This window comes from Coregonus lavaretus (genome assembly GCF_964263955.1).
Source record: "Coregonus lavaretus genome assembly, chromosome: 3".
In the NCBI taxonomy this organism is placed as follows: domain Eukaryota; kingdom Metazoa; phylum Chordata; class Actinopteri; order Salmoniformes; family Salmonidae; genus Coregonus; species Coregonus lavaretus.
Genome location: NC_139990.1, coordinates 65,490,502 through 65,503,092, shown reverse-complemented (window position 1 = coordinate 65,503,092; position 12,591 = coordinate 65,490,502). Strand labels below are relative to the sequence as shown.

At 40.8% G+C, this 12,591-nt stretch overlaps 1 protein-coding gene across 1 annotated transcript in view; it reads left to right on the top strand.

The window, feature by feature from the left end:
- LOC311116835 (thrombospondin type-1 domain-containing protein 7A-like) overlaps positions 1 to 12,591 on the top strand; it is a gene marked incomplete at both ends in the record, with an annotated part of 107,647 nt that overhangs the window by 52,788 nt on the left and 42,268 nt on the right. Inside the window, 3 exons of the mRNA XM_084157455.1 lie at positions 3,142 to 3,297; positions 7,545 to 7,748; positions 11,351 to 11,545. Coding sequence (XP_084013581.1) covers positions 3,142 to 3,297; positions 7,545 to 7,748; positions 11,351 to 11,545 — 555 coding nt within the window. The remainder of the gene's footprint in view (positions 1 to 3,141; positions 3,298 to 7,544; positions 7,749 to 11,350; positions 11,546 to 12,591) is intronic.

The following is a 12,591-nucleotide window of genomic DNA, read 5'->3' as shown; positions in this document are numbered from 1 at the left end:
GCCCACTCCTCCATACAGACCTTCTCCAGATCCTTCAGGTTTCGGGGCTGTCGCTGGGCAATACGGACTTTCAGCTCCCTCCAAAGATTTTCTATTGGGTTCAGGTCTGGAGACTGGCTAGGCCACTCCAGGACCTTGAGATGCTTCTTAAGGAGCCACTCCTTAGTTGCCCTGGCTGTGTGTTTCGGGTCGTTGTCATGCTGGAAGACCCAGCCACGACCCATCTTCAATGCTCTTACTGAGGGAAGGAGGTTGTTGGCCAAGATCTCGCGATACATGGCCCCATCCATCCTCCCCTCAATACGGTGCAGTCATCCTGTCCCCTTTGCAGAAAAGCATCCCCAAAGAATGATGTTTCCACCTCCATGCTTCACGGTTGGGATGGTGTTCTTGGGGTTGTACTCATCCTTCTTCTTCCTCCAAACACGGCGAGTGGAGTTTAGACCAAAAAGCTATATTTTTGTCTCATCAGACCACATGACCTTCTCCCATTCCTCCTCTGGATCATCCAGATGGTCATGGTCAACTTCAGACGGGCCTGGACATGCGCTGGCTTGAGCAGGGGGACCTTGCGTGCGCTGCAGGATTTTAATCCATGACGGCGTAGTGTGTTACTAATGGTTTTCTTTGAGACTGTGGTCCCAGCTCTCTTCAGGTCATTGACCAGGTCCTGCCGTGTAGTTCTGGGCTGATCCCTCACCTTCCTCATGATCATTGATGCCCCACAAGGTGAGATCTTGCATGGAGCCCCAGACCGAGGGTGATTGACCGTCATCTTGAACTTCTTCCATTTTCAAATAATTGCGCCAACAGTTGTTGCCTTCTCACCAAGCTGCTTGCCTATTGTCCTGTAGCCCATCCCAGCCTTGTGCAGGTCTACAATTGTATCCCTGATGTCCTTACACAGCTCTCTGGTCTCGGCCATTGTGGAGAGGTTGGAGTCTGTTTGATTGAGTGTGTGGACAGGTGTCTTTTATACAGGTAACGAGTTCAAACAGGTGCAGTTAATACAGGTAATGAGTGGAGAACAGGAGGGCTTCTTAAAGAAAAACGAACAGGTCTGTGAGACCCGGAATTCTTACTGGTTGGTAGGTGATCAAATACTTATGTCATGCAATAAAATGCAAATGAATTACTTAAAAATCATACAATGTGATTTTCTGGATTTTTGTTTTAGATTCTGTCTCTCACAGTTGAAGTGTACCTATGATAAAAATTACAGACCTCCACATGCTTTGCAAGTAGGAAAACCCGCAAAATCGGCAGTGTATCAAATACTTGTTCTCCCCACTGTATGTATATATTCTTAAATTCCATTCCTTACTAGATTTGTGTGTATTGGGTATATGTTGTGAAATTGTTAGATATTACTTGTTAGATATTACTGCACTGTCGGAGCTAGAAGCACAAGCATTTCGCTACACCCGCAATAACATCTGCTAAACACGTGTATGTGACAAATGCCTCTGCACATTGCATCTGTGCGTGTGTGTTCATATGCTGTGGCAGAGGGGTGTCAATTAGACAGTGGAGCCCATGGTAGTGGGGTTGGCTTTGGACAATCTGTTAGGTGATCAAGAGCCTTTGTTGCATCAACCAGGACAACCCGCACTGTGCTGCGTTCCAAAACAGCTTTGATGTGACAGACACACAAAACCACCCACCAACTTTCCACTCCAACTCCAAACAAACCCATTTATTCAAGTGCATTTAAGAAACATCCAGAAAATGGCATCTCACAGTCGGCTTCACTTATTCTCTTGCAGAGAAAACAATCTCTCTTTTGTTCCTTTGCGTGAAGTGAAGTTCCTCGGCGGGAATACACGCATCGCATATACAGCTTCTAAATCTGAAGCGCTACAACAGGGGAATCATAGCACTGGATTATTCTTCATAGAATATGTATGAGAGGAGACACTGCAGCTCTCTCACACCTTCGGTACAGCCTTCATGTGTCTTCAGTGAGAATGGTGGGCCTGTCTTCATGTTGTTTCAAGTGTTAGATAGCGCTGAAAGGTTAATCAGAGTTAATTTATCACCCTGGAATGCTAACAGTATGCTAACAGTGGGGTGTTAAACAAAGGGAAATAGCAGGAATATGGCAGCACCTCACAGACTTCACAGTATTCCAAGAAAATACTTAAATACCATTGCTGTATCTAATCTAACAGTTAATCTGTTTCAGTATATTTGTGCATCTATTTCTCAGTATTTATCTGGGTATATTGGTATATTTCAGAATATATCAGTATATTTATTACTATGTTAGCATGACTATGTTAGTATATACACTCCCCTAAGTATTTGTTTGGACAGTGAAGCTAAAACGTTGAATTTGGCTCTATACTCCAACATATCTGTTTTACCGTTAAGAAATTAAAATACTTAATGTATCTAGTCCCCCCATTTGAAGGTGTCAAATATTTGGACAAATTCACGTGTATTAAAGTAGCAAAAAGGCATATTTCTAGCATGTAATGATTACATCAAGCTTTTGCATTTTGTTTTGGTTGTGTTTCAGATTATGTTGTGCCCAATAGAAATGGTAAATAATGTATCTTTATATTATTTTTTTATCTTTAACTCTGCATCGTTGGAAAAGACCCCGTTATTCTACTGTTAGTCTACACCTGTTGTTTATGAAGCATTTGACAAATACAATTTTATTTTATTTTATTTTATGTGTACCATGATTACGGATAATCATGAATGAATAGTGAACAATGATGAGTGAGAATGTTACAGAGGCATAAATATCATACCTCCCATAAAATGCTAACCTCCCCTGTTATTGGTAATGGTGAGAGGTTAGCATGTCTTGGGGGTATGATATTTGTGCCTCTGTAACGTTCTCACTCAAATGGGGTGACTACATACATAAAGTGCTTTAATTTCTAAACAGTAAAACAGATATGTATGAAAATACCCTCAAATTAAAGGTGACATTCTGTACTGTCGCCTCATATAAAACATTTGATTTCAAATCCAAAATCCTGGAGTATAGAGCCAAATTAAATGTTTTAGCTTCACTGTCCAAATAAATACATAGGGGAGTTTACATATATTTCTGAATATATAAGTATATTTCTGACTATACTGTAAGTATATTTGAATGCCTGTCCCTTATTTCCATGTCCCTAGCATCCCGTCCTGTGGACAGCAAGCTGTGTGGGGGTCCCGTCCCCAACACGTCCCAGCTGTGTCACATCCCCTGTCCCATCGAGTGTGAAGTGTCCCCATGGGGGGCCTGGGGACCCTGCACCTATGAGAACTGTGATGTCCAAGAAGGGAAGAAAGGTGTGTGGATAAGGGTTTGACTGGGACTATTGTATGTCGATCACACTTTATTTGGATAGTCCCATATACAGTGCTTTCTCTACTTTTGCATATTTGTGATACTGAATGTTATCAGATCTTCAACCAAAACCTAATATTAGATAAAGGGAACATAAGTGAACAAATAACACAACAATTACATATTTATTTCATTTATTTCATAAACAAAGTTACGCAACACCCAATTCCCCTGTGTGAAAAAGTAATTGCCCCTTTACACTCAATAACTGGTTGTGCCACCTTTAGCTGCAATGACTCCAACCAAATGCTTCCTGTAGTTGTTGATCAATCTCCCCACGTCGCTGTGGAGGAATTTTGGCCCACTCTTCCATGCAGAACTGCTTTAACTCAGTGATGTGTGGGTTTTCAAGCATGAACTGCTCGTTTCAAGTCCTGCCACAACATCTCAATTGGGATTAGGTCTGGACTTTGACTAGGCCATTCCAAAACTTCCAATTTGTTGCTTTTTAGCAATTTTCATGTAGACTTGATTGTGTGTTTTGGATCATTGTCTTGCTGCATGACCCAGCTACGCTTCAGCTTCAGCTCACAGATGGATGGTCTGACATTCTCCTGTAGAATTCTCTGATACAGAGTAGAATTCATGGTTCCTTCTATTAAGGCAAGTCGTCCAGGTCCTGAGGCAGCAAAGCATCCCCAAACCATCACACCACCACCACCATGCTTGACCTTTGGTATGATGTTCTTACTGTGGAATGCAGAGTTTGGTTTTTGCCAGGCATTACTGGAACCATGTCGTCCAAAAAGTTATACTTTTGAATCATCTGTCCATAGAACGTTCTTCCAAGAGTCTTGATGATCATCCAGGTGCTTTTTGGCAAACTTGAGTCAACTTTTTGGACGAGATGGGTCCCATTATGCCTGGCAAAAACCAAACACTGCATTCCACAGTAAGAACATCATACCAAAGGTCAAGCATGGTGGTGGTGGTGTGATAGTTTGGGGATGCTTTGCTGCCTCAGCACCTTGATGACTTGCCTTAATAGAAGGAACCATGAATTCTGCTCTGTATCAGAGAATTCTACAGGAGAATGTCAGACCATCTGTCTGTGAGCAGAAGCTGAAGCGCAGCTGGGTCATGCAGCAAGACAATGATCCAAAACACACAATCAAGTCTACATGAAAATTGCTAAAAAGCAACAAATCGGAAGCTTTGGAATGGCCTTGTCAAAGTCCAGACCTAATCCCAATTGAGATGTTGTCACAGGACTTGAAACGAGCAGTTCATGCTTGAAAACCCACACGTCACTGAGTTAAAGCAGGTCTGCATGGAAGAGCGGGCCAAAATTCCACCACAGCGACGTGAGAGACTGATCAACAACTACAGGAAGCATTTGGTTGGAGTCATTGCAGCTAAAGGTGGCACAACCAGTTATTGAGTGTAAGGGGGCAATTACTTTTTCACACAGGGGAATTGGGTGTTGCATAACTTTGTTTATGAAATAAATATGTAATTGTTGTGTTATTTGTTCACTTATGTTCCCTTTATCTAATATTAGGTTTTGGTTGAAGATCTGATAACATTCAGTATCACAAATATGCAAAAGTAGAGAAAATGAGAAAGGGGGCAAATTATTTTTCATAGCACTGTAGATGATCTACAGATGGTCATACTATTAACAAACTATCTGTTGATAAGCAAATGCTTGCTAAGGTTAGGGTTAGATTTAAAATAAGGGTTACGTACAGTAAGGGTTAAGATTAGGGTTAGGATAATGGTTAAGGTTAGGACTAGGGTTAGGGTTAGTGGATAGTTAGTTGAAATGTTAATGACAGTTATGGAACATCTACTGAACATCTACAAACCATCTACTTGGGACTATCCATATAAAGTGTTACCTGTATGTCCACTGCAGGGCCTTAATGGGTATGGGTTGGAATGTTTCAGGTGACTGTGGCTATATTTGGTGTGGTAATGCTAGCATAATGCTTTCATAACACGTACAGTTGAAGTCGGAAGTTTACATACACTTAGGTGGAGTCATTAAAACTCGTTTTTCAACCATTCCACACATTTCTTGTTAACAAACTATAGTTTTGGCAAGTCAGTTAGGACATCTACTTTGTGCATGACATAATTAATTTTTCCAACAATTGTTTACAGACAGATTATTTCACTTATAATTCACTGTATCACAATTCCAGTGGGCCAGAAGTTTACATACACTAAATTGACTGTGCCTTAAAACAGCTTGTAAAATTCCAGAAAATAATGTAATGGCTTTAGAAGCTTCTGGTAGGCTAATTGATGTATTTCAAGGCCTACCTTCAAACGCAGTGCCTCTTTGCTTGACATCATGGGAAAATCAAAAGAAATCAGCCAAGACCTCAGAAAATAAATTGTAGACCTCCACAAGTCTGGTTCATCCTTGGGAGCAATTTCCAAACGCCTGAAGGTACCACGTTCATCTGTACAAACAATAGTACGCAAGTATAAACACCATGGGACCACGCAGCCGTCATACCACTCAGGAAGGAGACGCGTTCTGTCTCCTAGAGATGAATGTACTTTGGTGCGAAAAGTGCAAATCAATCCCAGAACAACAGCAAAGGACCTTGTGAAGATGCTGGAGGAAACAGGTACAAAAGTATCTATATCCACAGTAAAACGAGTCCTATATCGACAAAACCTGAAAGGCCGCTCAGCAAGGAAGAAGCCACGGCTCCAAAACCACCATAAAAAAGCCAGACTATGGTTTGCAACTGCACATGGGGACAAAGATCGTACTTTTTGGAGAAATGTCCTCTGGTCCGATGAAACAAAAATAGAACTGTTTGCCATAATGACCATCGTTATGTTTGGAGGAAAAAGGGGGGACGCTTGCAAGCCGAAGAACACCATCCCAACCGTGAAGCACGGGGGTGGCAGCATCATGCTGTGGGGGTGCTTTGCTGCAGGAGGGACTGGTGCACTTCACAAAATAGATGGCATCATGAGGAAGGACAATTATGTGGATATATTGAAGCAACATCTCAAGACATCAGTCAGGAAGTTAAAGCTTGGTCGCAAATGGGTCTTCCAAATGGACAATGACCCCAAGCATACTTCCAAAGTTGTGCCAAAATGGCTTAAGGACAACAAAGTCAAGGTATTGGAGTGGCCATCACAAATCCCTGACCTCAATCCTATAGAAAATGTGTGGGCAGAACTGAAAAGTGTGTGTGAGCAAGGAGGCCTACAAACCTGACTCAGTTACACCAGCTCTGTCAGGAGGAATGGGCCAAAATTCACCCAACTTATTGTGGGAAGCTTGTGGAAGGCTACCCGAAACGTTTGACCCAAGTTAAACAATTTAAAGGCAATGCTACCAAATACTAATTGAGTGTATGAAAACTTCTGACCGACTGGGAATGTGTTGAAAGAAACAAAAGCTGAAATAAATCATTCTCTCTACTATTATTCTGACATTTCACATTCTTAAAATAAAGTGGTGATCCTAACTGACCTAAAACAGGGAATTTGTACTAGGATTAAATGTCAGAAATTGTGAAAAACAGAGTTTAATTGTATTTGGCTAAGGTGTATGTAAACTTCCGACTTCAATTGTATGTGGTATTATGTGTTTTAATATACAGTGTATGTCCCTAAAATCAAATGGCAACTGGCATATGACTTGTTATAAGACATAAACAGTTGAAAAATAGTTGTGTTAACATGCCATATGTCATATGATTGTTATATGATTTGTATTTGCCATGAGTTATGCATGGTGTTATGGAATTTACTGAATATGGCATAGTTTCAGAAGGTTATCTGTGAATATATAGTAGTAGGTGTTATTGCAGTCATTGTAAGGTCCTCTTGAACAAACATATTCTGGCATAAATGCAGTATCTAACATCTGTGGGTGGTTCAACACCCACATGATAATTACACGCTGGCTCTTCACAATGAAATCCTCTCTTTGTATCAATTTATGGTCGATTTGATCACAGTATTTGTTAAAGTGCCAACAATTAACTAGCCAATTATTTGCTTGCGCTTTTACATTAATCCTAATCTTATCGTAATAACATATCATATTATTCAATTTCAAGAGAGCTGTTCAAGAGATCAATTCCAAAGGAGGACAATTAGGCATATTATGTATTTTTTCATATGTTTTTCATTTGTTTTCATATGGTTTTATGTATTTCTATTTGATTTTTTATATTAAATGGAATTATGTATATTTTTCCTTCCGCAGGTTTTAAACTGAGGAAACGGGAGATCAGCAATGAGCCAACGGGTGGACCAGGGAACTGCCCTCACCTGGTGGAGGCTGTCCCATGTGATGAACCCAGCTGCTGGGACTGGCGCCTGGTCAGACTGGATGAGTGTAGCCCCGACGGGGAGCTGCGGTGTGGCCCTGGGACACAGATACCTCAGGTCCAGTGTGTTAACAGCACCGGTGAGGAAAATCATAGTAATAACTAATTCTCGGCTGAAGATAATTTCAATTGGATTTTTCCCTCGTTAATTCCGTTAAACTCAGTCTCCATAATCGTTGCTGTGTGATTGTAGATAAAGCTCCATGATTGCAGTCTATAGGTTTATTGATTCGGTTAATGCACATTATAGAGTCCTTTATTTTCAGTGGACGTTTGCTTGACTAATTCATGTAGAACACTGCCAACAGGCAAAACTGATTGAAATGACGTCGTTACAACCAGGAACTGGTTGAAATGTTGTCATTAAGACGTTATTTCAACCAGTTATGCCTGCTAAGCTAGCATAGTACAATAAAACTGTACTATAGTATTCTGATTTACTATTATGCTCAGAATCCACCACATTGTTACCTCAGCTCCCTGATCCCCCCCCCCCCCCAAGACTAGCCCACCACTTCCAGATTAACTATTTCCATCTAATAATAATAATATGCCATTTAGCAGACGCTTTTATTCAAAGCGACTTACAGTCGTGCGTGCATAATTTTTTTTTGTGTATGGGTGGTCCCGGGGATCGAACCCACTACCTTGGCGTTACAAGCGCCGTGCTCTACCAGCTGAGCTACAGAGGACCACTGTGATGAATAAAGGTGTCCGCATTCTTCCCAGCCGAAACAGTTCGGAAAAGTTTGTGCATATATTATATGATGACATTTTGTGACGTTTTTGTTTGTTTTGGACTTCGGTGAGGGTTTTCCCGGCTGTTCGGCCACATACATTTTTTTCTGGAGGCAAGCCGAAGTTCGGAGCCGAAGTCCACGCCCCTTCATTGGTGATTGGTCAACAATAGGGATTCTTCAATAAAGGCGACTCATTTTCATGCAATTTTTTTTTTTGAGAAATACTACACCAAACATCTTAGTTAGATGTAAAATTGTGCGGCTAAGAAAGTCAACATTTATTATAGATTTCTTGAGTTATCTTAGATTAATTCTGACTATTTTGAGGAAATGTATACTGGCTATCAAAATGGACAATTGCAGCTTTTTTCTTGTTTTTCAAGTGAAGATCTTTTAAGGGAGTATGCGAGCACACTCATTTGCTTCGGCTAGCCGAATTCGGCAAGGCACCAGCCGAACTAACGCATGCTGACGCCTTAAGTCAAGGTCTCACCCTCTGGATGAAAAATCATATGTTGCTCAAGGTGACCTCTCTACCAACCCCCTAACTCATGGCTGTACTGTAAGTGAGTGAAGGGCTGGAGACGACTAGAGAGAGAATGGTGGTTAGCCGCCATGCCATTTATCATGGTTGCCATTTATCATGGAGTTCTCTCCAGACACCCTCCCCCACCTCACATCCCCATCTCCTTTAACACTTCCCTAGTTCAGCATAGTCACATATTGCCCTCCCTCCCTTTCCCTCTCTTAGCCAGAGCAATTAAACCCTGCTCGCACTAAATCAAATAAATTCTCTCTGGCCCTGAGTCTCGGGGACTCCCTTAACTTTTCAGCTTCCTGGTTTTACTGCTCCATTTTATTACTGAAGAATGTTTGACTGAAGACAATGGCAGTCGGTGCAGAGAGATGCTGTCTGGGGTTTTGAGCAGGTTTCAGAATATGGGTGCAATTGACAAAGATGCTTATGCTATCAATCCCAAGTATAGTCACCATTCCTAGTTTGAGTGTTATGAAAGAGATATAGAGAGATATCAAAGAGATACACAGAGATATATACAGGCACTGTAATGGATTGAGTCCAAATCATACTCCTACGATACTCCTTTGACGATAACCTCTCTTATCGTCCTCCAAATTCTGAAAAACTGAAATATTTATAAAGCTCCTCATCCTACGTTACATTGTCATTTTACCTCATACAGGACATACTGTACATGTACATCCACTAGTGACATTCAGGGTTATTGCCAGGTCAGGGGCTGTCTTCCTAGTAGCTCTGTGAGAGGCATAACCTCTTTGTGTTTTTCTACCTATTTTGACTGGCGTTGACTGATTCCCCCTGTCTCCGCTGATGGAAATTGATTTGTTGTGTTATGATTTTGGGCAACTTTTTGCCCTAGAGACTTTGGGCTCAATGTCTGTCTTCCGAACTTTTCCTCACACTGAGGCTGAATCTTATGAAACTACCACAGCAACAGCAAACAGCCACACCACAGACAGGGGTCTATACAAATGTCATTGAAACGCCACTGTCGATACTGAGAGCTTCTGATATATACTGATATTCACTGTTCTGACTCATTTAAAAGGAACCATTTTTCTCTGTTTTGTTCATTCATGTTTTCATCACCGTGAGAGCCACTGGGTTTCCCTGTCACTTTGCATTTCCACACTGTCTCGGTTCAGTCACGATTGGTTCGCTGAATACTCATCAGTGACATCGTAATGCAAAGGCAGGCCGTTCGGAGGGTTTGAAGCTCAACTCATCCTCAGCCTGAAATTGCAAAAACCAACTGTCGGAACATACATATTTACTCTACAGAGCCATTGTGTTGCTCATTTGGAGTGCTGAATTGTCTTGAATTCAAATGTCTTGAATTCAGTTCATTGCAACATGGTAGCCCTTTCCTGCAGTCAAATGACCAAATCGCCCTCTAGTGGCCTCATAGGTGGAATATTATTAATGTTTTTCATAATTTCATAAATAATAAACATCATTGTTTTTTTGTGTGCCTAAAATCTGGTGTTTCTATGTCAAACGGTTTTGTTATATTTCAGTCTTCTGTGATGTATATGAAGTGTAATATTGGGATGCAAACTAAACATTTAATACATTTCAACTCTATACCTGACATGGTACAGGTGTCTTCTTTCTTGTAAGCCCATAACCATGTGTGTGAGGTATATACTTTTGTTTCAAAGTAGATTTGTTTAAGACTACCAAGAAACACTCTGTGTGACCCTGATTTAGCCCACTACATTAAAGGTTAATCTGTTAAAAGCACATACAGAATATGTGGCTTAATAGTATAACCCACTTAAGCGCTCATAAATCATAAATGTATAAGTGTAAAATGTCCCAAGTGAGTTTGTACTTACTATGTCCAAAGCTAATTCAGTATTCAGATCGAGTTACATTGAGAATAGAGACATCAATATTAATATATTGTACAGATTATCCTTGATAACCTTAACCCAGCATGCTATTAAACAGTCACCAAACATTTGATCCAACTGTGATGTCAAAAGGAAGACAACAGATCAAATTGAATGGCTGTGTTAATTAATTGTGTGGGTTGAAATTGATTAGCATTCAATGATACTAAGGAAACAATATATAAACAAGCCCACCGATGGACCAGGAAATTGTAGTGTGGTTTATCATATTGTAGAACATTATAATGGAGGGTGGCAGGTAGCCTAGTGGTTTGAATCCCCGAGCCGACTAGTTGAAATAATCTGTCTATGTGCCTTGAGCAAGGCACTTAACTCTAATTGCTCCTGTAAGTCGCTCTGGATAAGAGTTTGCTAAGTTATATGAAGTGTAGTACAATTACAGATTCTTTTTTTGCTTTGAGATTTGTTTCTGTATTGAAGATTCTGTTTTTCTATTGTTATAATGGTGTGCATTCCTTGACTGTACCATTCTTTGTGCCACCCAGGTGACATGGTGGACAGGGAGCTGTGTGGGGGAGCCCCTGCCCCTGAGCCCATCGCCTGTGAGGTGCCTTGCCCTAAGGACTGTGTCCTCAGCGACTGGACCTCCTGGTCTTCCTGCTCCCAAACCTGTTCCAGCAAAACCATTGAGGGCAAGCAGCTGAGGACCCGCTCCATACTGGCCTACAACGCTGGCGAAGGTGACTATGAGACTATGTACTGTAGATGGTGTACTGTTCTGTATGGTCTGTATTGTCTATCTACTGTACTGTTAATAAACTATTTAGAAGGGGTCTTTATCTTTGTATACTGTAGCTTTCAAGCCAAGCTTTCCTTCATGGTGTCTGTCCCTTTGTCAGTTACTGTCTGTTACTGTCTGTCTATCACTCTGTCTGTTGCTGTTTGTTGCTGTCTGTTACTGTCTGTCTGTCTGTCTGTCTGTCTGTCTGTCTGTCTGTCTGTCTGTCTGTCTGTCTGTCTGTCTGTCTGTCTGTCTGTCTGTCTGTCTGTCTGTCTGTCTGTCCCTCTCTCTGTCACTATGATTTTTTGTTTTCATTTAAAAATTTGGCTAAAAGTTTATCTGCATGTTGTTTACCTCCCCACAGTAACTGCAATGGTAGTGGCATGGATCACAGTGATGGAGGGTAACACTTGTGATTGAAACTAGCTGTTAGCTACATTTAACCTTAGTGACATGCTGACAAATGACAAAATAATAGGATTTCTGCCAATGTCTATAGACTTTACTGTAGTTATACCGCGACAGCCTTTGGGCACCGTAGGTTTGATTTAAAATCCTAGTAGCACTAGATGTAGTGAAATAAGTAGTTGCAGTTGGTTTTGTTGTTGTGGTTACCGTAAGTAACAAATGTATTTTGATATTCTCATATCTTGATGTGAGAATTTTAACATTCCATATCAATGTTTTCCAAAGGTCTTTCAAGGGTGCCAAAGTTTCCAGAGCTTTTTGGTACATTCAATATTTATCTGTAAAATGAGTAGTAGTAGTAGTAGTAGTAGTAGGAGAAGTAGAAGTAGTAGTAGTAGAAGTAGTAGTAGTAGTAGTAGTTGTTGTTGGTTGATGAGTAGTAGATATTGTTAGCGTGGAGATTTGGGTAGATTATTTAAAGGGACAATCCATTGTTGAAACAATAAAAAAACTGTGATTATGGATGTCTTTCCGAGCAAATTTTGTGAATAAGTCAGAAAAGTGCTGAAATTCATACTGCAAACATGAATAAACCCA